We start from the raw sequence: 27,483 nt of genomic DNA on the forward strand, positions 1-27,483 counted from the left end.
TGACATTCCATATGTGAACATCAGAGGGTATTATAAGCATGTATTCCCTGCTCTTCTGTGACATTCCATATGTGAACATCAGAGGATATTATAACCATGTATCCCCCTGCCCCTCTGTGACATTCCATATGTGAACATCAGAGGATATTATAACCATGTATCCCCCTGCTCCTCTGTGACATTCCATATGTGAACATCAGAGGGTATTATAAGCATGTATCCCCCTGCTCCTCTGTGACATTACATATGTGAACATCAGAGGATATTATAACCATGTATCCCCCTGCTCCTCTGTGACATTACATATGTGAACATCAGAGGGTATTATAAGCATGTATTCCCTGCTCTTCTGTGACATTTTATATGTGAACATCAGAGGGTATTATAAGCATGTATCCCCCTGCTCCTCTGTGACATTCCATATGTGAACATCAGAGGGTATTATAAGCATGTATCCCCCTGCCCCTCTGTGACATTACATATGTGAACATCAGAGGGTATTATAAGCATGTATTCCCCTGCTCCTCTGTGGCATTCCATACAGGAACATCAGAGGATAACTGTGTATTCCCCTGATCCTCTGTGACATTCCATATGTGAACATCAGAGGGTATTATAAGCATGTATTCCCCTGCTCCTCTGTGGCATTCCATACAGGAACATCAGAGGATAACTGTGTATTCCCCTGATCCTCTGTGACATTCCATATGTGAACATCAGAGGGTATTATAAGCATGTATTCCCCTGCTCCTCTGTGGCATTCCATACAGGAACATCAGAGGATAACTGTGTATTCCCCTGATCCTCTGTGACATTCCATACGTGAACATCAGAGGGTATTATAACTGTGTATCCCCCTGCTCCTCTGTGACATTCCATACGTGAACGTCAGAGGATATTATAACCGTGTATTTCCCTGCTCCTCTGTGACATTACATACATGAATGTCATAGGATATTATAAGTATGTATTTGAATGTTACCCTCAGTGATGTGAACTTACTGAAGAGGTAAGCATTATTTTCAACAGTCATGTCATGGTGGCTTGTATCTATAATCTAAACACGTGGGAGGCTGAGGCAGAAAATCTTCAAGTTGAAGGCCAGTCTGGGTCACAAAAAGAGAATCTGGACTACAAAATAAAGTATTACTGTCTCCATGATGACAAACTTCCTCTCCCAATTGTCTTTATGGCTTGGGATTTTTCTACAGTATGTAACACAGACAATCACATATTGTAGACCCACAAAACAAGCTGTCCAATTAACAAACATCAAATCTGATTAGTAGAATAAAATCCACATCACAACTTTATCTTTCATATTTATTTGAAATTTTAGCCATAATGTGTTAGCATGCATTGCTTCAGTGAAAACCATATTTGGTATAATATTCAGTGGCAACTTTGAAGTGATTATTGTGTTATCACAGTTGCCTTGGTATGAAATTTATGAGAAGTGGTTTATAGGACATTCACAATTCAGTTGTTTTTAGCAGACATTGTCCCACAGCCATCATCACAACCAACATTACAACATGCCCATCATTTCATCCAGAAAGTCCAGATCTGCTCACAGTCACAGCCACCACCCTGCCCTGCTTTCATAATCTATATATCTATATCTTGTGGTCATTATGTGAGAGGAATACCACAGTGTGGGGGTACTTTTTTTCCTTGAGGCAGAGTTTTACTCTAGTCCAGGCTGACCTGGAACTCAGTCTATAGTCCCAGGTTGGTCTCAAACTCACAGAGATCCTCTTCTGCCTCCCAAGTGCTGAGATGAAATGTGTGCTCCACCACACCTACCACAGTGTGTGGTCCTTTGTGACAATCATCTTTTAAGGTTCATTCATTTTATGGAACACTTTACTCATTGTTATTGCCAAATAATATTCCATTGTATGAATAGATCTCATCCTGCTGGCCCATGAAGCTGTGGATATAGATTTGGGTTGTTGCCACTTTGGGATATCATGAAGAATGTGTCTGTGACCATTTCCATGCCCAAATGTTTTTACTCTGAGGAAATCTGTCTAGAGACTTGTGGATCACATGAATACTCTAACATTGAAGAAACTGCAAACTTATTTTCCAAAGTGGATACACCATTATACTTTCCTACCTGAAATGAACAAGTGGTAAAATGTGTCTACATCCTTGCCAATACTTATTATTGTGATGGCTTCTGAAGTTAACCGTACATATTACAGTTCTCACAACTTTGAAATATCTTATGAAAGTTCCTCAACTAACCCTGAGTTTATGCAATGTCTTCAAGTCTATAGGGAAATTAAAGATGTTGGTATACCTGGATATGTCAAAAAACAGAATAGAAACAGTTGACATGGATATTTCTGGATGTGAAGCACTTGAGGACCTCTTACTGTCATCCAACATGCTACAGCAATTGCCTGACTCCATAGGTGAGAATATAATATTTCATGAATAATTATGTCAAATGTACAGGTTTTTTGTTTATATGTATAGGTAACATTCTGCTAATATGACATTAATAAATTACTAAATTTACCATGTGAGATTATAAAATAGCATTTTACAAATATCTTAAAATTAAGCGTTAACTCTAGCAATCAAATTCAACTCAGCTATTGAAATGTTTCTAATAAATTGATATATTTTAAAATTGTTAAATCTCCGAAGTTGTAAAATGTTTACATGAGGAGTATACATCTTAGATTTAGAGTTATTTGATAATGATGGGGATCTCCATAGGCCATAGGACTACAATCGCTTCTACACATGGAATGCTGCTATATTCATTCTCTCTTTAATGTCATTGTAACATGTTATAACATAGTAATAGCAAGAAAGTTTAGAAACATAAAATGTGTTATTACTTCTATTTTGTTTAAAGAACATATTTTCCCTAATAAGTTGCTGATAAAACTAATTATTGTCAAATATTATACATATGTGGTTTGAATTATATCCTTTTTGTTTATGAATTTTATGTTTATACCTAAATAATGATTAATCTTTTATGTATATAAACTTTGTATTATTATTTATGAGAGCTATTTAGCTGATAGCTAAGAGAATTACTTAACTTTAAGGTATACAGTTTAACATGATTGGAATAGATGTGTCATATTTTTACAACTTACTAATGCTTCTGAAACAAGTGACACCCAGGAAGGCTGGTGAGAGGGGCATAGATATGAGGCTTCTCCAGCCCTCCTTCAGTAATTAATCACCATTCCACTTTTACTGTCCCTTCAGGATGATGGACAGTACTGGGTGAGGCAAAAATCACACTAGCTTTTCTTTCCTCCAGACTTTCTGTCTTCTTGATATATATAATTGCATATTTTAAATAGTTCTTCTTAGGACTGGAGAGATGGCTTAGCAGTTAAGACACCTGTGAAGCCTAAGGACCCAGGTTCAATTCCCCAGTACCCATGTAAGCCATATATACAAGGGGGCACATGAGTCTGAAGTTGTTTTGCAGTAGCTGGAGGGGTCCTGGTATGCCCATATTCTCTCTCTCTCTGTCATCTGCCTCTCACAAATAAACAAAAAAGTTAATTTAATTTTTAAAAATTTAAATAAAGGGCTGGAGAGATGGCTTAGCGGTAAAGCGCTTGCCTGTGAAGCCTAAGGACCCTGGTTCGAGGCTCGATTCCCCAGGATCCACGTTAGCCAGATGCACAAGGGGGCGCACGCGTCTGGAGTTCGTTTGCAGTGGCTGGAAGCCCTGGCACGCCTATTCTCTCTCTCTCTCCCCCTCTTTCTCTCTCTGTCTGTTGTTCTCAAATAAAAAATAATAAATTATTTAAAAAAAATTTAAATAAAAACAAATAAATAGTACTTCTCCAACCATAAGACTAAATATAAGCTTCATCGAACCCTTTCATATGTCCATTCTGAAGGGTATGGGGTAGGAAGTCTGTGGTATCTATTCTTAGACATCCTAGATGAAACTGAGAGCAGACCAGTCTAGGAAGCACTGATGTATCAATGAAAAGGAGAGTCATACATCAGGTCAAGATGACAGAGTCATGACATGTGACCTCATTCTGACCTGAGCACTTTATATCACCTCAGTCCTCAGTTCACACCTCCTCAGTTCTCAGTACCTCCATATCACCTCACTCCACACCAACTCACTCCTTAGTACTTCCACACCACCTCAGTCCTCAGTCCACACCACCCGAGTCCTAAGCATCTCATACCACCTCAGTCCTGATAACCTCACACCACCTCAGTCCTCAGCACCTCACATGACCTCAGTCCTTAGCACTTCACACCACCTCAGTCCTCAGTACGTCCATACCACCACAAGTACAAACAGAATTCATTTAGCCAGAGAACATATTTGAGTCCACAGCTATCCTCTCAGTGCCAAGAACTATACCTGGCATATGGTGCACTCTCCTTAAATATTTGGTAATGGAAAAAAGTTACTCATGCTTAAGAAGAATGAGATTCTACCTGAACCTAAAATAGGATGGAGATATAGCAACGACCCAAGGAAATATGTAGAAGATATAAAATTATATAAATGTATGTACATATGCATGAAATTTAGAATGTGTCTGCCATCAGACAGGGTGAAAAAATATTCATAAAGAAAAAGTTAAAGAAATCATAAAAATGTCATAAATCACAGTGAATGCAACAAATAAAATAATTGGAACTTGTTTTGTTTTAAAACAGTATTTCAGCCAGGCATGGTAGGGCATGCCTTTAATCCCAGCACTATGGAGGCAGAGGTAGAAGGATCACCCTGAGACTAATAGTGGATTCTAGGTCAGCCTGGACTAGAGTGAGACCCTACCTCAAAAAACCAAAATAAATAAATAAATAAGAGTATTTCAAACTGGATATTTTTAATTTTAGTTCTATTCTATATATTAAACACACCTAAAACAAAAAGCAGAAAGTCTTACTTTAACAAGGTAGTAGGTGAGGAAGCATTATTAATGTGATCTAATTATTTATTTAACATCTTCCTTTAAAAGCATACTTAAGGGGCTGGAGAAATGGCTTAGTGGTTCCAAGTGCTGTCTTGCAAAGCCTGATGGCCTGGAATGGCTTCCCCAGTGCCCACATAAAGCAAGATGCACATAGTGGCAAGTGCATCCGAAGTTTGTTTGCAGTTGCAGTTGGCGCTGGCTTGCTCTCTCTTTCGCTCTCTCTCTCTCCATATCTATCTATCTATCTATCTATCTATCGATCGATCGATCGATCAATCGATAGATAGATGGTCTTCCCATCTCTCAAATAAATAAATAAATTGCTTTTAAAAAAGCAGACTCTGGGATCAGCTTTCTGACCGCAGGAGAACAACTAGTTCAGAAATGGTATGTGGGCAGGCTCTGCGGGCATATTAAGAGGACAGGAAGGTAGGATTATCCAGCACCTTCTTTCCAGGTCCAAATGACTCTTACAGTAAGAAATCAACTCTTATTTCAGACAGTTACTCCTGGAACTGCCTTTGGACCACATTGAGACTTCATGGGACATTATATTTGACCAGCATTGCCAAGTATCTGATTACAGATGTATACCAGCTAGAGACTCAGGTCTTCTTGAAGTGTTATTTGATTACCTGGCTTCCTGGTAAACCAGAGAATATATTTGAGTCCTGTGGCTTCCTATGATCCACTTTCTAGTCTACTGTGACAATCAAGTGATGTAAACACTGTCTACCTCTAGTTGATCCCCTGATCAGTAGGCACAATAGTCTATGCAATCAGGTGGCCATAAAAAATTGAAGTGTGATTCATAGTTTCTTTCCTCAGCTGATAAAAACATTCAGATTTTTTTTTTTTTGCATTTCCAAAGCAAATATTTCAGCCTACCCACTAGAGAAGCTAAAGTGATTTAAACACTAGTAGAACATAGATGTTCTCACTTCGGAAATAAATTGCTGCTGTGTAGATTGTGCTATTTCCAGGTGTCCTTGTTTCCAAGCTGATGACTTAGGCCCTGCATGTAGATAGATATCCTACTGCAAGAGTCTGACACTGGTAACACTTCTCTCCATGGGAGAGACACTGACTGCTTCTGAAGAAAAGTAACTGAGCATACTAAAATTTTAGATCAAACAGTAGCATTATTTCAGACTTTTGTCACTTCCTCTTATCATTAAAGAATCGCCATGTTTAAAGGAATGATCATGACCTAGAAGCATTACCAGAAACCAGATTTGCAAGATACAAGCATGCACACGTAAACACGAATGCCACAGTTATTTCTGAAAATCATATTTTTACATTAGTATAGCAAGAGATCTAAGAAAACCAAAAAGGAGACTAAGTTTGCAGAGGAAATGGAAGAGGAAGGGAAACAAAAAAAAATAATAATAATAATGTTTGAAAGTACCATAATGAAACCTAACTCTTTGTATGCTAATAAAAAAATTTTTTAAAGGATAAGCTCCATAATAACTAGGAATTACCCAAAAGGTATTTGACCATGCAGTATAATGTATTTTAGGACAAATTTTATGCAGGATATAATAATCTATAGCACCTGTGTGTAGGTGGAATAGAAAACAAAAACTAACCTCACATTAGTTCTTTGCCCTTGGATTTGGGCCATATAATGCATGTTGTCTCATGGGTTGCATGGCGTCTGGGTAAGGAAGGCAATTCTGCTTTTCATCGATTGAGTGGCTGTTGTCCATTGAGGCCCCGAAAGGAGGAAAGAACAAAATTCTCTTTATCAATTGACTGAATCACAGATGGCTGAGCCACACCAGGAAGCCAGGGCTCCAAAGAATTCTTCAAGATTTGAATCCCTACTCTAAAGCAATGCTGAAAACTTGAGAAAGGTCAGGGACTCAAACAAATATAAAAAATAAATAGCTATAATTTTAGTCCCTAGACAATTCAACAGAGAGTATTAAAAGTTGAAAATTTTTGTACATAATGCTGATCCAACCCAAGGATTTATAGGATCAAAGAGACTGTGATGTCATGGGTTGTAATTTTCCAAAGTCCGAAATCATGAGCACTGTGTTGCAAAACCTTGGCACTGATTTCTCTCAGTCATTACTCTTCAGTTAGGTTTGTTTCCAATGTGCATCCCCATAGGAATGTTTGTTCTCTGTGCTTCAGAGTTGCTTTAATATTAAATCACAGCTGATTTGAAAATTTTCTGCTGGCCCATTTGCTGAAGGACTTTGAGACCAGGAGATGTCATAGCATCTATGGACCCCAGGTTTTGCTCACTGGTGCTTGTCACTGCCACTGACAGGAGAGAATGTTTACAACAGAAAGTGAAATGTAGACTCACAAATACCACATGTGCCTGTGGATTACAAGCACACTGCAATTTATTAGAACACCAAGCATTCATCACAAATGACTCCTTGATTTCTTTTATATGGCATTTCCTGCTCTTATGTATTAATCAAAGTTCTCTGTTTTAGGACTGTTGAAAAAGCTAACAACTCTAAAAGTAGATGACAATCAACTCACAATGCTACCCAACACAATTGGAAAGTAAGTACAAATTTCATACCAGTCAGCTTATCTGTAACACTAATGGAAGAATGTGTTGAGCTTCTTATTAAAACATTGTACACTAGTTGTTCCTATGCCAATTTATTTTAGACTATATTTTATCCAGTTATATATTGGTACAGATCTTAATTTTCTATCCAAACATCATATCAGCTCAAAGTGTATAGCCTAATATGCATTCTGAGTACATAACCTAATGAGAATTATTCAACCCTGAATCTTCCACAAGCAAGCAACAACACTAACTCGTGACTTTTCCCATTATTACATTAATCATGTTTATCTTTAGAATCATCATTGAAATTTTTCCCCTCATTTTACCATGGCTTCCCAACAAAAATATAGGCCCCTTGAGTGATCCAATGATGACCTGAGCATCTCCAACCTTCTCCATTGTGCTGAGGAATGTGGAGGAACAAGTTTCAATCCTAGCTTTAATTAGCCAATTAAATTAACCTTAAGCAAATTACTTCACATCTCAGAACCACAGTCACAAACTTCTCATATGCAAAATGGAAATAATATCTACTAGGAGTTGTAGACAATGCTAGACAGTCTTTAATCAATTATAACACTGTGGACCTGAACTGGGTACCTTACAACTTAACTCAATTCAAAGCCATCTATCATTAAAATCAGAACTCACAGAGAAAGAGCTCACTCTTGCAGAACTGTCCCATACTTGGAGATCAGTCCCAAATCCAGATCTCCTACACCTATAAACAGGAGCCTGCTACAAGGCCCTCCTCATGTCTGATCTTTTGCCAGAATTGCTCAGAAAAATCAGGAACAGGTGGAGTTGTATGTTATAAAAGAAACTGCAAGGGTACAGATGAGAAAGCTCATATTTGTGAAGGGACATAGGACCTCCATCCCTTCCTGTGGCATGTCCTTCCTTCCAGCAGCTCCATGTGAACACTAACCCTGAAGTTCTTTGAACATCAGGGGGTTTAAAAGCTTGGTTGATTATGTCATTAGCCTGTGTGGTCAGCTCACCCTCAGCCTCTCCCCCATTCCCAGAGGTCAGTGGGTGAGATTGTACAGTCCAATCACATTACAGGGTTACTTATGCTGGCAAGTGCCTCCCATCCTGAAACTACACAAGAATCCTCAGCTGATGGTCTTCTTCTTAGTATGCAAAAAGATAAATATGGTCTGGAGATGCCAAAGATTTTAGGAGCCAGGATCTGACTGAATGCCAACTACATATTTCTTGTAAACCATAATGTCACAGGGACTATAAAAGTGAGTGTTCACTTTAAAGTTTGCAAAACAGTCTTAACAATGGGAAAATCATGTCTTTTACAAGGTCTTAAAACCTTCCATCACGACATTAAGTATTTACTGTAGTTATAAAAATACATAGAAATAGGAAGAAAGGTAAAGATGCTATTTATTTAGAACATATACTTATAAACATCAGTAGAGTTTAGTTTGGTCTTACAGAGATGTACTGGGTGAGGCCTGAACCAGAGCCTGCCTTCATTTGTGTAGTGTAAGTTTTGATATGGAGTGAATGTCTTCTCCATGCGTAGGTGAAACTCTGTCATGCTCCTTTTAAGTCTAATTCCATTTCCAACCTTTTGTCCTTTGTGTTTTCACTGTTTTGTAAGATCTGTGAGTTCTCTTCATGAAACTATTGCCATCATCACTTTCTCTGGGACATTTTCATCCTTGTTACCAAAGGCACTTCCTCACTAATGTGGATAAATCAGACTTTATTAAGTGCCTGTGGCAGTTTATCTGAGCTTCTCTAGGAGGATAGGTGTCACCATCCCCATGGTCAGCTGCTTCTTCCACAGTTCTGTGTGTGTCCCATACAAATCTGGCAGTTACTTCCACAGTTTGCCAGAAGTCTTCTATAAAGCACACATACCACTGACTGTTATATCCTGCTACAAGGCTCTAGTATTTCCAACTTGAAGTTTCCTATCAGATTTCACCCAGAATTCAGCAACTCAGCTCTCCCATTACAGTGGGAGCAGCCATGGAATCAGTTAGAGACTGACTCAAAACAGGACCAAGAAGGAGGGTAGTGGAGCAGGACACCTGCTGCTCTGTTCCAGCCATCATAGGCAAGCTTATGGGGTGTAGTGAGGTCACATGCACTTGCATACAACACACCACATCATATTCAGAACACACAAATAAAAGATTAAAATCCTGGTGATTTGGGTTGGAGATATTGCTCAGCAGTTAAGGCGCTTGCCTCCAAACCTAAAAACCCAGGTTCAATTCTCCAGTATCCCCAGTGATGGGAGGCCCTGACACCCATATTCATTCATATTCTCTCTCTCTCTCTCTCTCTCTCTCTCTCTCTCCTCACTTTGCTTGCAAATAAATAAATAAAATATTTTTTAATCCTGGTGACCTCCTATCCAATTCTGCGTTTATGCAGTGTGTTGTGCTCATCAGACAGAGTGTTAGGCTTCTTCCCTGAAAGAACAGAAACACTGTCACTGGCTTCCCATGCATATCTATTCTTGCCTTCAAAAACTCACACAAAACAAAGCTATTTCTACCTGGCCCCCAGGAATACAACCACTTGTGTCTGTGGAAGTCCCAAAGGACTTAGAAACAAATTTAATGCTAAGATTTTATGTGTAGTATCTTATGAGTATTCAGAGCTACTGCATGAGGCAAAAACTCCTAGTATCCTCACTGCAGATACAAAGAAAGTGAGTTAGAAAGGAAATTCTGTGACTTGTTTATTGAAAAAAAATAAAAAGGATAATTTTCAGTCTATTAGCACCTGCCTGAGAGCTGTTACTCAGTCTGAGGCAGTCTCACAACAGGTTCTTCTAATCAGCTGAGTCTCATAAGGATATAACCCAGAGCGGCTCTGGCCTGAGTCACAGGGGACTGAAACGATCCCATGGGTGGGGCTAGGGTTCCCCACTGTACTCAGACCTGGACGTTCACTCTGCCCTTCCGGGAGTGTAAGTCACGGGTTCTTCTTCAGCAGAGTTATGGGGACCCATTACCACCACCTACTGTTGTCTGTCACCGAACGTCTTTCCTTGTGTTCCCTCGCCTGACAGTTGAAATGAAGTAGCTCTCTTTGAGTGGTGGACTTTGTTTTACTTATTAATATCCAAAATCATACCTGGAGTAAGTGACAGAGCCAGAACACGATCCATTCTGACCTCAACCCACACGCTTGATTTCCATGTTTGCTTTATCAGTGCATCATATGGTGCAAACAGCATTCAGGAGAGTTATTTGCAACCTACAAAACAGGAAGTGCCACCTCAACCTTGCTCCAACTAGTCCGTCTTTCCTCTACACTGGTGGCATCCTTGCCCTGCAGAATTCCTTCCTGCTGCAGTCATGTGCAGTCACAACAATATTACAAATGGTAATAACCATGCAATAAGGACAGCAATGGCAACTGCAGTCCAACTAGGACCACTGTGCAGTGCCGGACCCTCTGTGACCCCAAGATATCTCAAACAGATGTTGAATTGTCTTGCTTCCGCATCTTAACTTTGATCTCTATTCCTACAATCCCTCTCTGAAGATCAAGGCTAAAGTATGGAGTGGTATGGACAGGACAATGTTGTTTTACATTTTGTTCCTTGTAGTAGAAGCAAAAAGAGCCAGGATCACAAGATTTGCAAGAACCAGCAAAACAAAGGGACATTTTGTGAAATTTACTATATTTTATAGTACTGTATAATCCAGGCAGAGTGCATCTGTGGGTTGAAATATGCCAGTCCACAGCCCAGAAGGCAGTGGCCCCAGGGTCCTTGTCTCAGCCCCAGCTTTGCTACTTTGTGTGACTTGGTGCACAATGCTTACCTCATTAACCCTAATTTTCTCATCTGCAAAAATAGAATTGAAATGGCAGGTATCTTTAACAGTTGTTGAAAGGAGGAGTTTTTTCAGTCTCTAAAGTGCTTGGTTCGATGTTTCTGTCTGATTCTGGCCCTTCCTCCTCCTGTACTTGCACATGTCTCCACAGCCTCACCAGCCCAGACCCAGTTACAGCTGCTCATTCCAAGGCTGTGCCTTCTGAGTCTCTTGCTGCCAATAACACCTATGTTGAGACAAGCAGACCATTCTTTGCGTCATCTTCAGTAATTCAGATAATGGCAGCTGAATTTAGAAGGGGAAAAGTGAGCCATATTAACTTTATCATATTAAACCACTTATTGAATGACATTTGAGCACTTAACAGAGCTTTATAAATAGACTGATTTATAAATTACTGTGCATCCCTTGATTAATAAATTTTTAGGGCTGGAGAGATGGCTTAGCAGTTAAGTGTTTGCCTGTGAAGCCTCAGGACCCAGGACCCACATTAGCCAGATGCACAAGGGAGCACACTCGTCTGGAGTTCATTTGCAGTGGTTGGAGGCCCTGGTGCACCCATTCTCTCTCTGCCTCTTTCTCCCTCTGTCTGTTGCCCTCAAATAAATAAACAAAAATAAACAAAATGTAAAAAAATAAATTTTTAGTGAATTTGGATATCTGGGGTTTTTTCAGAACTTTTTTTTGGCCATGGAACACTTAAATGTCTGACTAATGCATGTGACTTCTTAGTTTATCTCTATTAGAAGAGTTTGATTGTAGCTGCAATGAACTGGAGTCCCTGCCCTCCACCATCGGCTACCTTCACAGTCTCCGAACATTAGCAGTGGATGAGAATTTCCTTCCAGAGCTACCCAGAGAGGTGAGCAATGACCTTGTTTCTATCAGTTATCTCGTGTGTGTGTGTGTGTGTGTGTGTGTGTGTGTGACAGAGAGAGAGAGAGAGAGAGAATTATCCAGAGAAGTGAACAATAATCTTGTTCCTATCAGTTGTCTCTCTCTCTCTCTCTTTCTCTCTTTCTCTTTCTCTTTCTGTGTGTCAGAATTATCCAGAGAAGTTAGCAATGAGCTTGTATCTTTCAGCTGTGTGTGTATGTGTGTGTTACCTAGAGATGTTATCAATGAGCTGGTTTCTTTTAGCTGTATGTGTGTGTGTATGTGTGTGCATGTCAGAGTTACCCAGAGAAGTTAACAATAGTGAGCAATGAAAGAGCTTGTTTCCTTCAGCTCACTGTGTGCATACATGTGCATATATGGGCACATGTGGCTGTTTGGGTGTGCACACACAAAAATATAAGTGTGGAGGCCAGAAGACAACTTTAGGTGTCACCCTCAGGAGCAGTGTCTCCTGTTTTGAGACAGGATCTCTCAATAGCCTGGAACTTGACGCAAGACTGGACCGGCTGGCCAGCTTGTCCCAGGGATGCGCCTGTCTCTGCCTCCTCAGCACTGGTGCTGCAAGCATGCTACCATGCCTGGCATGTTTATGTGGATTCTGGGGATCAAACTCAGGTCCTCATGCTTGCAAAGCAAGCACTTTATTGGCTGATATATCTCCCCAACCCTTCCTTAACTTTTAATGAGTCTATTTTGAAATAAAATTCTAACAGTGAAATGTCAGGGTAAATTCATGAGTTGATCTATGAAAATATGTAGTAATTAATATCCTTTTATATAGATATATGTAAATCATTCTATTATAAATAACAAATTCTAGAAAAGGCACTTGACTGAAATGACGCACAGAAAGAACAGGAAATATGCTAATCAATGCTAAGGAATGCAATTTTGAGTCATTTAGTTTATGTATTTTGCTTTTAAGAACAGTTATAAATAATGCTTGGGGATAATTTCATCTCCATTTCTGAAGCCAAAATTTTTTACTATAAATATGCTTGTAAAGTTTTGTGTTGCATTATATTATTTTAGCTTCCAGATACACCAAGAGATTCTGTTAATTTTAATCTCTAAACTGAATTCATTTAGTAGTGTCAAGAAAAATATATGAGCCGGGCGTGGTGGCGCTCGCCTTTAATCCCAGCACTCGGGAGGCAGAGGTAGGAGGATCGCCGTGAGTTCGAGGCCACCCTGAGACTACATAGTGAATTCCAGGTCAGCCTGAGCCAGAGTGAGACCCTACCTCGAAAAAAACAAAAAACAAACAAACAAACAAGAAAAATATATGAGGTATATGTTGAATTTAACATCTCTTACTGAACATCTCCATAATGGTAAGATAATGATCAATATACCATTACTTTAGAACCAAATGTTATTAATAATGATAAATATCATTGTAATATGAAGTAAAATAAGATTTTCCAGGAAATTTTCAACAATATTTCATTTATTATGAGCAAAGATATATGAATACCACTTAGAAAAAGCAATGTGATTTATGAAAATAAGTGTTACCAAGTATTTTAATATGAAACTGATTAAGAAAATTATTCTTAATCTGAAAAGAATTTGAGGTGTTAATCTCCTCAGTATATGAAAATATGTGACATACACACCAATTTTAGAAAGCAAGATTAGCAGCTAGGAGCACTTCCTGTGCAAACACAAGGGCCTGAGGAAGCCCTGGGGCTTTAAAATTTAGGTTTCATTTTTCCTAAAGAAAGGCAGAAACAAGTGAGAATATTTGTGCTTGTACTTAAGCTTTCATTATTATGTAAACTCTCATCTTGGTCTGTGAGTTCCTAACTGTCATTTTTCTGACAGGAACTTTCTAGAAACATATAATTCATGCATTCTCCTCTGTGATCATTCTATAGATTTGGTATTTATTTTTAGTCAGTATTTACCCTATACATTTCTCTTTAAGGTTATTTTTAATAGAGGAGATGAAGACAACAAAGACAAATTGTATAGTTTCATTTTTTTTGTACCATCCACCAATATAACATTTTGTCACAAAAGTGGACTTATCCTAGCCAGTGGGGAGCAAAGATGAATTGCTGGTTTGCATAAAAATGGCAAGCTTTGAAGCCCGGCATGGCACCCACCTTTAATCCCAGCACTCCAGAGGCAGAGGTAGGAGGATTGCTACAAGTTCGAGGCCACCCTGAGACTACATAGTGAATTCCAGGTTAGCCTGGACCAGAGTGAGACCCTACCTCAAAAAAAAAAAAAAAAAAAAAAAAAGGTAAGCTCCGGAATCCTTAAGAGACTCCAGCTCTTGTAAGAACAGGCAGGCGAGGAATGAAGCAGGACACACAATGTACCCTCCAGTTTCCACAGGCGAGCACTTGAGGTACCACATGAGCACACACATGTGATGACAGTACACACCACACATACATACCACATCATATACACGCCACATTACACACACCACACAAACATACCATATCACATACACAGCACATTACACACACCACACATACAGACCACATTACACACACACACCACATTACACATACCACATATACATACCAAAAAAGACAATTATGAAAGTATAAGACAAAGCACATAGTAAGAGAAAATTTTAAATGATGAGGAAATCTATAGGCCAGGTGTGGTGCCACACAGCCTTCTAGAGACAGATGCAAAACGATCACCAAAATTTCAAGGCTAGTCTATTTTACATAAGGAGTTTCAGGATAGCCAGGGCTACAGTGTGAAACCATGCCATAAGAAACCAAAGAAAAATAATTCTGTGGGCTGGAGAGATGGCTTAGTGGTAAAGGCTCTTGCCTGCAAAGCCAAAGGACCTCGGTTCTACTCCCCAAGCCCATATGAGCCAGATGCACAAGGTAGCACATGCATTTGGAGCTCGTTTGCAGTGACTGGAAGCCCTGGCACACCCATTCTCTCTCTCTCTTTCTCTGTCTCTCTCCCTTTCTCTCTCTCCCTCTTTCTCTCTCTAAAATAAATAAATAAAAACAAAATATTTTTAAAAAGAAATCTGTGTGATAAATTGTTTTGTGTATTAGAAAAATTAATATAATTACATTGTAATTATTATGTTCTCTTGCTACCAATAGATTGGAAGCTGTAAGAATGTGACTGTTATGTCTCTACGCTCCAATAAGCTGGAATTTCTTCCTGAAGAAATTGGGCAGATGCAAAAACTAAGAGTTTTAAATTTGAGTGATAACAGGTATTTTTGCAACATTTCATTTATATATATACTAAAAATAAATTATATTTGTCTGTGCAAATTTTTGGAAAATTTTTGCTAAGTACATAAGATATAAATACACATGCTTTAGGCAAGCAATAACAGAAGCTAAATCATTTTTAAACCAGGTGTTTCTAGCTCTCAATATTTTATTATATTAAAATTACATATTAAGTTATATAAAATATATGCAGCATATAGTCATATGTATATAATAAAACCCTCCCATATGTAGAAATCATAGTAACATAAAGATATGGGAAAATAAATTTAATAAAATTCTATAAACAGTATTAATAAAATATGTGTATATTTAAGAATATACGCATACATTCATATTTTTATGTATTTATTTATTCAACATATCACTGGGCAGTTGTATATCACAATTCTGAGTGCTAGTAAAAATATTGTTAGTCAGCTAATCCTCAAAATTTGCATCATCTGTACATTGCAGTAACTAGATAATCATGAACAGAAAGAAAGGATAAGTCCACTTTTGTGACAAAATGTTATATTGGTGGATGGTACAAAGAAAAATGAAACTATACAATTTGTCTTTGTTGTCCTCATCTCCTCTATTAAAAATAACCTTAAATAGAAATGTATAGGGTAAATACTGACTAAAAATAAATACCAAATCTATAGAATGATCACAGAGGAGAATGCATGAATTATATGTTTCTAGAAAGTTCCTGTCAGAAAAATGACAGTTAGGAACTCACAGACCAAGATGAGAGTTTACATAATAATGAAAGCTTAAGTACAAGCACAAATATTCTCACTTGTTTCTGCCTTTCTTTAGGAAAAATGAAACCTAAATTTTAAAGCTATTCTCTTAGCAGTTAAATAGTATTCCCACATAATAGAATAAAGTGTCTTTATTTATGAATCAGTGACAAGGAAACATCAGTGTTCTGCCCAACAGGAGGGGTTCTGTCCTCTTCTGATTGGGCTGCCAAGCTGGAAGGGGAAGGCAATATACTGAATGTGTATCTCACTTCACAAGTCTCTTTTAAAAAAATCTCTAAGTGTATTCTTATGAATTAAATTCGTTTTTAAAAACATTTTTGTTGGCCTGTATACTCCAAAGGAAGAATTTCTCATGGGAGGCTGGAAGTAAACAAGTCAGTTTTTAAACTTTCAGGAACAGGAGAGTTCAGAAGAAGGCAGTTTGCACATCAGATTAAAAAGTATGATCATTAAATACCATAGGAAGAAAGATTCCTATTGACTTCTATTGCATATGCCAAAGGGGCATGCAGAACTAGATTTTTTTTTCATTTACTTATTTATCTGTGATAGAGAGGGAGGGAGAATGAGCATGTCAGGATCTCTAGCCACTGCAAACAAACTCCAGACACATGTGCCACACTGCATCTGGCTTATGTGGGTTCTGGGGAATCAAACCTGGGTCCTTAGGTTTTGTAGGCAAGTGCCTTAGCCACTAAGCCATCTCTCCAGCCCTGGACTAGTTATTTAAACTAGACAAGGGATTAATCAACCTGGAAAGGGAGTTTTCATGGTAAACTATAGAAGTCTCTCTTAAATTCTTGATTTCCTTAAGGGTCTGAATAACCATATATGAAGCATGCTTACCAAGTACCACAAATGCTCCATAATTACGATTATTAGGACATTATAACTAGTTATTCACAAAACATAGTAAAATTGAGTACCTGTCATGGGTCAGACATGCTTCTATGTTTCTGGGGAAAGTATATGAAATAAGACCTTGAAGAGTTCACAAAGCCAGAAATTTAAAATGATTCATCAGGCTAGAAATGACTACTTAAAGCATTACACACAGAGAGTACAGTAACTGCAATGCATATTTGAACCAAATTAATACTTTCAGTTAATGAGTCAAGCAATGGATCAGAGGTAAAAATCAATGCTCAGCTAAATCTGAGGCCAAAGTTAGCATCTCCACCATAGAATGAACTTCTCAGAGAAAAGCTTAAACAAGAAATGCTATCCACAAGTAGTGACTATTGCAATTTGTGTCTAAAATGTAATTGATTTTTAAATTTTGACATCATAGCCAAGAACAACGATTCTCTTGCTCTGTCAGCTGCCAGACTGCTGATTGGTCAATATATGCTCATTTATGGGGCTGAATAGACACTGGCCTTCCATAAAGGTTACTGGAAGAGCAAAGTGAAGGAAGATCCCTGCTCTCCAGCATGCCTCTCCTTCACACTGTCCATGCTGACTCAACTGCAGTGGCATCTTCGGGATGTAGTTTTCCCATAATGGCATGTTCATCTAGAGGCATTTTGATGCAGCAAATTGTCTACTTTTAAAGTATATTCACTTAGTGTAAAAATGCCTCCCCCCATAAATGTTACTAAATAATTACTGGCATAAGTGAATTCAAATGACTTTTATGAGCTATTTAGTAGAATGTTAAAGTTGTAATTATACCAAGAAAACATTGTTACTAACTTAATACCTTTTATTCTTTGTATTCTTATACATTTTAAAAATACTAGTTCAGAAAGGTTTTCTACCCTGACTACAGTTCTCCACCTAATCTTTGTATTGGCTGCCCATCTCTTTTCATATTTGCTAAATTACTTGAAAATGATTGTCTTTACACATAAAATTAACTTATTAATTATTATAGTATGTTATGCTTCTTTTATCAAAATACATTTGTTTTTCAATTGGCTAGTAAAATTCTAACATAAAAGATTTAAATTTCTGTTAAAAGTTATTCCTGAAATGCCTTTCTATATTTAGAAGTGAACCTTCAGTCAATTGCACTAATGGGTTTGTACCTCACTGTGTAGCCTAGCTAGGATGATAACCAAAATGATCAAGTGTGTTCATGCACAATTTCAAAAATATCAAGGAGTATATTGAAGGAGCCTTTGGTAGTGCAGCCTCCCAACGGCTTAAGCCAACATTAAATACAATGTTGATGGAATATTACAGCTGAAAAGAAACTTCATATATCTCCAAAATTCTATTTGTAAAGATTCCTTCTTGAAATATATAATGACTATACAAGGGGTAAGAGAACACCTCCTCTTGGGGATTAAGAGAACTTTGGAAACTGTAAGTTTAGTTAAAAGTTAGACAGACATGGCCCCTTGCCCTCATAGACACTGTAGATTTGCGGGTGTATCAGAAAGGAAACCAATAATCACAAAGTAAGTCACGTGTGAAAGCTGCAGAAGATTCCACAAAGGTAACACAAGGTAGCCTAAGACTAGACTGAGTAAATCAGCTTAAATGTGGGGCCAGAAAAACCCTCTGCAAGAAAATGGCATTTGAGCCACCAGTGGCTAAGGATTTGGGGATTTAGCCCAGCAAAGCGTGGCAGAAAGAACATTACAGAAAAGACTCAGCTGAATCCCACCGTGGGCGGGCAGAGCACCTGCCAGTTGCTGGGGCCGTGAGGAAATAGTAGCAGAAGCAAGGACTGCTGCAGAGCAATCTGAGGGCCATGTGCCATGCAGCCTGACAAGGCATGGTAACAGTACTTTATTTTATTCAGATACTGGGGGAAGCACTTAAAGATTAGAGAGATTTTTACTTAAAGAATGTGGGTGATGCTCACAGGAAAAAGGAATGAAGACAAGAATGGAATAAACACAGCAGCCTGTTTTTAAGTTCTTAGAAGCACGCTCGCTCTACCCATTTCTACCTGTGCAATCAGAACTTTCTTGTTTTTACAGACTGAAGAACTTACCATTCTCCTTTACCAAACTTAAAGAGCTTGCAGCACTGTGGCTTTCTGATAATCAGGTAAAAAAGTTTGTTGACTGATTTATTTTGTTCATTAGATGAACTATAATTGAAGGTTTCAGTTAGCAACTTATTCCCAATAGACATAGTTGACAATTGTTGGCAAGTATTTTTTACCCCCAAAGGAGAGATTTATAAAGCTGCCAGTCCAAACATCCCTGTGGGTGAGCAGTGCCTCCGCTTCCCTCTCACTGAGCACTTCCACTTGGCATCTACTTCGCTACCAGAGACCCAAAATGCAAAGCGATTGGTTAGAGCTGGTTGGCTCCTGCCTCACACACCTGCCCTTGGAGAACAGACTTTAATTATAATCTCTGAACGTAAAGAGTAAGAAGCCATTATCCCCATCCCCACAAGAGGGATTCCTTTTCTCATGCTTTTAATTATAGGCAACTTAATTCTAAAACTTTATTAAAGAAATTGAACAATATCTTTAAGCAGCTATTTCTAGTATTTTGTGAAGTTATTTTGATATGCTTTTATATTCTCATGAAAATAGATTATAATTGAATCAACAATTGAGTATTAATAAATAACTTAATTAACTTGAAAACAACAATAAATAATTAGAGAGATCTTATTTGTCCCCAAGAAGTGGCTGTGGATAATTTTGGCAGAGTTTACTGGTCTTCTGTTTTCTTATGTTTCAAAATTTTTTAAAAACCTATCTCAAAATATCAGTGTCCAAATGAAAACAACTCATCTTGAATTTAGTTTATCATTACAGATAAATGAATTGTTCATACCTCTAGTTATCTGGGTAATTTGTGAAAAATGAAAAATGACTCCTACAAATTGCAAACTGTCAACTTGAGAATGTTACAGTCCTCACCTCCATCTACAAGCTAAATTGTGGATTGTCACTTCAGTTCAAACCTTATCCGTAAGCTGTGGCTCTTCCACAGTATCTGTGTATTGTTATGATTAAACCATTGTGGGAATTAGCATGAACCAGGCTGCTGGGCAGCATGATTTATTCTTTTCGTGGGAGAGTAAACAGTATCATTTAACTCATTGTTTATTGTATGTATACACACTGGTATCCACCTTTTGTTTCACTCCTATTAATAATTGTCATGAAATAAGCATATTTTAATACATCAGATGACATGACCATTCTCAATGTATTTCTGTAATACATGAGTTCTAAGACTTTTTAAAAACAATTTTCTGGGCTGGAGGGATGGCTTAGCAGTTAAGGTATGTGCCTGCAAAGCCAAAAGACCCAGGTTCAATTGCCCAGGGCTCATGTTAGCCAGATGCACAAGGGGGTGCATACATCTGGAGTTTGTTTGCAGTGGTTAGAAGCCCTGGTGCCCCCATTCATTCTCTCTCTTTCTTCCTCTCTCCCTCTTTCTCTGACAAATAAATAAATAAATAATTTTAAAAACTTTTCTGAAAAATTAGTAATAAAGAATAAAATAGGGCTGGAGAGATGGCTTAGCGGTTAAGCGCTTGCCTATGAAGCCTAAGGACCCCGGTTCGAGGCTCGATTCCCCAGGTCCCACGTTAGCCAGATGCACAAGGGGGCGCACGCGTCTGGAGTTCGTTTGCAGAGGCTGGAAGCCCTGGCGCACCCATTCTCTCTCTCCCTCTATCTGTCTTTCTCTCTGTGTCTGTCGCTCTCAAATGAAAAAAAAATAGAATAAAATATAAGCACAATCATATCATGATACATCAGATATGTACAATTTTATCTGATTATAGACCATGTCTCTGCTTAGAAAAATACCAAAACCCAAGTTTCTATTAAAAACAAGTTCAAGCTAGATAACACAACTCAATTAAATTTATAGATGATCTTGCATAGTTTGAATCTGGTACAGATCCATTGTCTCTCTCTAGGACAACAGCCCATGAAAATGAGCATATAGAAGCACACTAAGTGCTTATTTAGTTGAACAATTTAATAATTTAATCTTGTTCTCTTCAAGATTAAGCTCACCTTACACAGTTGAAAAGGTTTTATTGAGTTTTGTAGCAACTATACAAAAGAAGAAAACCTCATTATAAAAACTTTAGCATTGGGCTGGAGGGATGGCTTAGTGGTTAAGGCATTTGCCTGCAAAGCCAAAGGACCCAGGTTTAAATTCCCAGGGCCCACGTTTGCCAGATGTACAAGGGGACACAAGCGACTAGAGTTTGTTTGCAGTGGCTGGAGGCCCTGGCCCATCTATTCTCTCTCTTTCTCTCTCTCTCTCCCTCTTTCTCTGTCAAATAAATAAATAAGTAAAAATAAAATATTTTTTTTAAAGCCTTAGCATTGGAACTATCCCTTAGACATAACCTTATTGAAATGATGTGCTTTTTATTGTGTATTTTTCATCCATCTCTGGAAGGTTCTAGTACTAGCCATGGTCTCATACAGACTCTGCTCATTTGTTCATCTAAATGGTGTTTTTTGCTTCTAGTCCAAGGCCCTTATCCCACTACAGACAGAAGCCCACCCAGAAACTAAGCAAAGGGTTCTGACCAACTATATGTTTCCCCAGCAGCCTCGTGGTGATGAAGGTAAATTGTCAGTAAACATACATCTTTCATGTATATAAGAACTATTTTTATTCTGATCTTTAACGAGGAGTACTAGCTCATGGGCATAAAGATAACTTTAATAGATATGCCATTTGAGAGTTTATGTTCAACAGGTATCTGTATGTGATACTATAGTCTTCCTCTTCATAGTGCATATTAAGATGATGTCAGCATGCAAGAACAACTTCTTCCCTGGGGACTTCAAGACACAGGACTAGGTCACCCCATTTTATGCACAGTTAATGCAAGGAGCAGGGATGAGTGCAAGTATAAGGAAAGCTCTGTGAAGAAGAGTTCATTCCTATGTTTGGTTATGATATGGGCATGGGTTAAATATCCAGTGCAGGGACCTTGAGCTTCAAGGTAGGAGTTAGCCATAGAGAAATGATTTACATTGATGACTATTTTTTCTTTTTCAAGATGATTTTCCTAAACAATGTCAGCAACTATGATTGGAAATACTTTCATAAAAAGCTAAGCCTTTCACACTGTCTTCTTTCCTATGATCACATTATTCATATAAATGCGCTTTCCTATTTGAAGCTTAGCCTGGACGGGCATGCATTTTCTGCAGTCATATGAAGCTAGTATTGATTCTAGAGAAAGTAAACCCATTGGATTCTAGCCACCTAGTTCACCTGGATGAGACTGATGTGAAATAAACACTTTCTTGTGCATTTCTCCTTCTTGGGGAAGCTTACAATGCATGTTTTAGTCTTTGACTTCCAAATGTAAGTCAATCATTTGGGGATATTTTAAGATATTTTTATTCAAATTTTAAATTATAGAAGTAGGAAAAGGAAAAATTGTTTTGACATATAATTTTCAGATCTCAATAAAATTTAACTTTTGAATTTATGTAAGGGAGGCCACCATATTTATATATTATTTAAAAGTATCAAAATATGTTTCATTCATATAGCTTTACTTAGAGTTTCATGTTAATATCCCTAGATTACCAAAATACTTCATTTCAGAATGAAGTAGAGAAAAGTACAAAGTATCTCAAATTCACAGGTCACTTATGAGATCCGCTTTCCCAGGCTAACCACCCAATTTGCTCTAGGTTTGCTGATGGGTGACATGAGGGACTTTGAGCATGCCTGCATTGGTTTTCTATTTGTTTGTTTTTATTTTCCACTGCGAAAAGGGAAGTTGCTAATTGAATTTTTTTTTTGGACTTCAAACAAGACAAACTGTGGTTTATCAGGCAGGAGTGTAATAATTCAATTTTCAGAATCCCTTAAAATAAATAAATACATGATCAAAAATTCACCCTATGCTAAGTACTTACAATGTGTTTGCTGGTGATCCTTAGTGATTCAGTGCAAAGATTTGCAAACCATTTTTCCTACTTCTTTGAGGTACCTTTAAACTAACTAGAAACAGTGTTAAAACCAAATTTTCTCTATGTTCTCTATCATAAAAACAATACTTCCTCCATTGTTCCTCCTCAACAACACATACACCAAAGAACAAACAAAAGAAGTTGTTGTCATGGGTACTTTATTGAAAAATCAGTCGTGCAGTGTCTTTTGAAAAAGTTAGAAAGCTGATATGAGTCTAGTGGTCTACACATTAGTATTGCAGTCAAACACACAGCAGAGTGCTGCACTAGCCAGAGAGAAGCTGCATAACCTGGAGCCACGATTTAACACTCTACTAGTCTCCTCATCAATAAAGTAAGGAATACACCCAGGGCCTATTACATTGCTGTGAGGATAGGAGACTGAAAGCACTTCATCCAGCTCTCCATGCTGTGACCTTGAAACATATTCTAGAAACTTCCCTATTCCATCAGGAAATCAATGTTAATAAATTACAAGGCTACATAAGAAATATCAAGGGCCAGAGAGATGGCTTAGCGGTTAAGGCGGTTGCCTGTGAAGCCTAAGGACCCATTTTCCAGAACCCACATAAACTAGATGCACATGGACGCATGAATCTGGAGTTCGTTTGCAGTGGCTGGAGGCGCTGACATGCCCATTCTGTCTTTCCTCTCTTTCTGCTTGCAAATAAGTGAATAAAAGTACTTTTTAAAAAAATAAAAAATACCAATAGCAATGTACTACTTTTCTCTTTCTGTCCTTCTTCCCATTCTCTCTCCTTCCTTCTCCCTGTTCTCCCAGTCCCGCTGACTTTACTGGCTGTACTCATTGGTAGCACTGACCATCGTTTTTTGCATAGTGTACTAAGCTCTGTGAACAGCACTCTGTAAAACATGATGCTTTGGCCTGTGCCACAGATTTCCAGTCAGACAGTGACAGCTTCAACCCCACCCTGTGGGAAGAACAGAGACAACAGCGGATGACTGTTGCTTTTGAATTTGAGGAAAAAAAAGACGACGACGAAAATGCTGGGGAAGTCAAGGTGAGCCTGCTGAGCCTCTTCCTGTCTTCTCCTCAGCCAGATAGATTTGGGGAAGGGAGTGAGTGCTATGTTTTCTCATCCCATGGAGGTATCTGTTGCTTGGGGAAGCGAAGTTGGTGTGATTCAGAATAAGGCTACTGTTCTGATTGTGACTGAGCAAGTTTGATCTGCTAGCCCCCACCCACCCACTCACCCTGCAAAATAACAATGCAAGAGATTCAAGCTGAGAGAAGTGAGAAAGTCTGAGTGATGAAAGAACCTCAGAACCCTCTGACCTGTTGGGCATTCTGCAATGGTGTACTTGATCAACAAGCCAGGCCAGGTTCATGCAGACTGTATCATACTAAAATATTTATTTGTGGTAGACAAAATGATAAGCATGTTTCAATGACATGAAATCTGAAAGCCTGTTGCTGAGACAGCTGAGAACCTGTGTTTCATTAAATTTGAGGACAAGTTCTAAAGGATCTTTAAGTGAAATACAGGGAAAATTATTTTTTATATCTAGATATATTTAAATCTTTTATTGAGACTAATTTAAATAAAAAAACAAGGTCAAGTTTTAAAGTCCATATTTTTCCATTATTTAAATTTTAAAATACTAGAATTAACCTAGATTTTATCACTGCTTGATTTTCCTGTCATTTTTCTGGAAACATCTTGAATCTCTTATTATGTTTTTATGTTAATTGTGCACTTTTCCCATTGTAAGTTGTAGCAGCTTTCACTAATAGTGACTAATGTTTGTATCTATTAATAAATCAAACTTGTGTGATGTATTGTCTGTCTCCACCTTCCCACATTTTCTAAATGTTATTTCTTAAACCATTATTCAAGACTACCTGTACCATTATGGAAAAAAAAAAAAACAAAATGGTTTCACAAATCCAAATGACAAATTTCGTTCAAAATTTGGGTTTAAAAAAACATTTCTGGATGATTAGTTACTGCCATCTAACAACCAGAGACATAAAAATACACTGAACTATAAATAAACCTTTGGATTTCAAGGATTTTACATGTTAAATTAAGAACCATTGGTGATACATTCTGTTCATTTTATATTTCACTGAAGTTTGAAAAACCACATGCTTCATAAAACTCTAAATTCAAAGGATCTATGGGAGGAAAGGAGTACATTTAACATGTGTTGGTGAAAATGTAAAATATGGAAATGGAAACAATTATTTAGAAGTCCAGTTTCTGTGTTATGTGATTAGGTATGTTTATATGCAGAAGGTAAACTATAGTTATGATTGTTTTTTCTCTATGTTTACTTTAATTTGCTTTATTTGCATTTTGGCAAAACAATGTGTTTTTCCAAAATCTCAAACTATTTGGCTTTGACTAATTTGAATATTTCCAATACTGTTGGCTATTGGACAAATTAGAGCACAAAGAAACTTCTAAATCAATCATCTTGGAACTATAATGGATGGAATATGGCAAAATCTAACACTAAATCATGCTTTTCTGGTTCATTACATGTACATCAAATTTAGCTCCTTTTCACCTTTAATTTACATGAAATTTGAAAGGAACCATGGACCCATGCTGTCAGATTCCTACTGGACAACAGTATAGTGTTCTGCTTGTGTACAGTGTAGTGTGAATGCTACATTGTGTGAGATGACCCCATAGCTTCATACAATATTGGTGCTGTTGTAGTACATAGATTTAAAACTCATCATTTTAAATTTTAATGCATTACCCAGAGTGAAAGAAAAAATGAAGAGTAGGAAAATGATAAGTGAACGTGTTGCTGCCATGCTCCTCTTTCTCCCAGAAAATGGAGATTCCTTCTCCCACAGGCTCTCTCCTGCCAAGCCCCCTGGGACAGGGGCCAGCGTGGGATTACTCTCCAACCTGCCAGGCTGTCTGGCGATTGCTGCACACCATGGGCCAGGTGTGATCAGCAGATCCAAGATATGCCCGTCCCCCAGAGTGACCCCCAGCTGGCATGGGGGTGTATAAGTGGCCTCCAGCAGGAGAGGAGCATGTGTACCCAAATGCCAGTGGCCCAGCCCACCACTCTTCCCTCTCTAAGTGGCAGACAGGTAGGCCTAGGCGTGTGGGGCAGGAGAAGCCCAGTAGAGGCACCCTTGGAACAGTGGTTTATGGGGTATGTCTGCATGATTTGGGGGTGACCTTACTGAGACCTTTCATTGCCAGTGTTTGAACCCAACTTAACTTTTTGCTCACAGACATTGGCAAGGGGTGGGAGGTCTGAGTCAGAGGGAGGGTATCAACATGAGGTGCCTTCCAGTGGGAATATCCGGCATGGTTTTTGAGTTGGGAGATAAATTTTTATTTACTTTCTATTTTTGTTTTTCTCCATGTAAAGCATGGAAGTACATATAGTTGGGCAAAATGTTGATGGCATTATCGATGTAGTTGAAAGTACCCTCCGGTGCATATACACATTTGTACAAAGTCTATTCTGGAGGAGGCTCTTAAAATAGCACAAGCTGAAATTGAAATTTGCTGAGAGCAGACTCTGAGCATAGAGACAGACATCTGTTAAAAAAAAAAAAAAAAAAAAAACTCGGTTTTCCTCAATTTGAAGATACGAATGATATGAATTCCTGTAAGAGAAGAGCGGGTTGGGAGTTGTAGCAAACTGCTTCCTTATCCCAGGGTTGGGTGTTTAAGAGGGTGACCGGAGTAAAAATGTATCTTAGTGGAATCGGAAAGAACACAACCTTGTTTATAAGCTTTACCATCCACATGTAATGGACTAGATTCCTAGCTGTGTCTTATATTCATTCCACAATATAAGACAAGCTGAGAATGCATTTCCTAACTAAAACTGCTATGTTTCCTTTCTCTGTAAAGCATCCCAATTCACTTCTAGAATATGGTAATATTTAATAATCTGCAAATACTATTATTTCTCTTACTGGAATTTTTTAATCAAATTAGAATTCAATCATTATATGAAGTATATTATATTATATCAGCATAATATAATATATGAAAAGAATTGTGTCTGAATTCCAGATAGCATTGCTGAATGCCCACACTATTTACAGTAAGTAATTTTTCCTTCTTCACAATTGTCCAGGGTTTCCAATACCTGGCAGATACTATTTGCATCCACTGTACGTTATTAGAGCTGAGATGCAAAGAATATTGGGAAATGTTTCTAGTTTCCAAAATTAAAATGAAATACTATTTTAGTAAAAGTTTTGCATTCTAATAAGATGTGTGTGACATGAGCAAATACTTTATAGTGAGTGATAAATGCAATGCTTTGTTAGAATAAAATTTATAGATTTCCCCATCTCTGTGTATAAAAACCCAATTTACATTTCAATGCCATATTAAAATATAAAATGTCCTTATCCTATATGTTTAGAAATAAAGAATCTACTTTAAGTTCAACTGTTATTG

The 27,483-nt window shown here is 37.9% G+C and overlaps 1 protein-coding gene across 16 annotated transcripts in view; it reads left to right on the forward strand.

The window, feature by feature from the left end:
- Positions 1-27,483, forward strand: part of Lrrc7 (leucine rich repeat containing 7) — a 468,470-nt gene that overhangs the window by 334,783 nt on the left and 106,204 nt on the right. For 11 of the 16 annotated variants that reach the window (XM_045138031.1, XM_045138025.1, XM_045138023.1 and 8 more), the window contains 8 exons: positions 2,279-2,423; positions 7,400-7,472; positions 12,039-12,168; positions 15,296-15,411; positions 19,119-19,188; positions 21,600-21,699; positions 23,966-24,090; positions 25,902-26,147. In XM_045138031.1, coding sequence (XP_044993966.1) covers positions 2,279-2,423; positions 7,400-7,472; positions 12,039-12,168; positions 15,296-15,411; positions 19,119-19,188; positions 21,600-21,699; positions 23,966-24,090; positions 25,902-26,147 — 1,005 coding nt within the window. Of the gene's footprint in view, positions 1-2,278; positions 2,424-7,399; positions 7,473-12,038; positions 12,169-15,295; positions 15,412-19,118; positions 19,189-21,599; positions 21,700-23,965; positions 24,091-25,901; positions 26,148-27,483 lie in introns of those variants that run through there. The other 5 variants (XM_045138030.1, XM_045138033.1, XM_045138039.1 and 2 more) reach the window with 3 other exon arrangements.

The sequence above is a fragment of the Jaculus jaculus genome, chromosome 19 (genome assembly GCF_020740685.1).
Source record: "Jaculus jaculus isolate mJacJac1 chromosome 19, mJacJac1.mat.Y.cur, whole genome shotgun sequence".
Classification (NCBI taxonomy): domain Eukaryota; kingdom Metazoa; phylum Chordata; class Mammalia; order Rodentia; family Dipodidae; genus Jaculus; species Jaculus jaculus.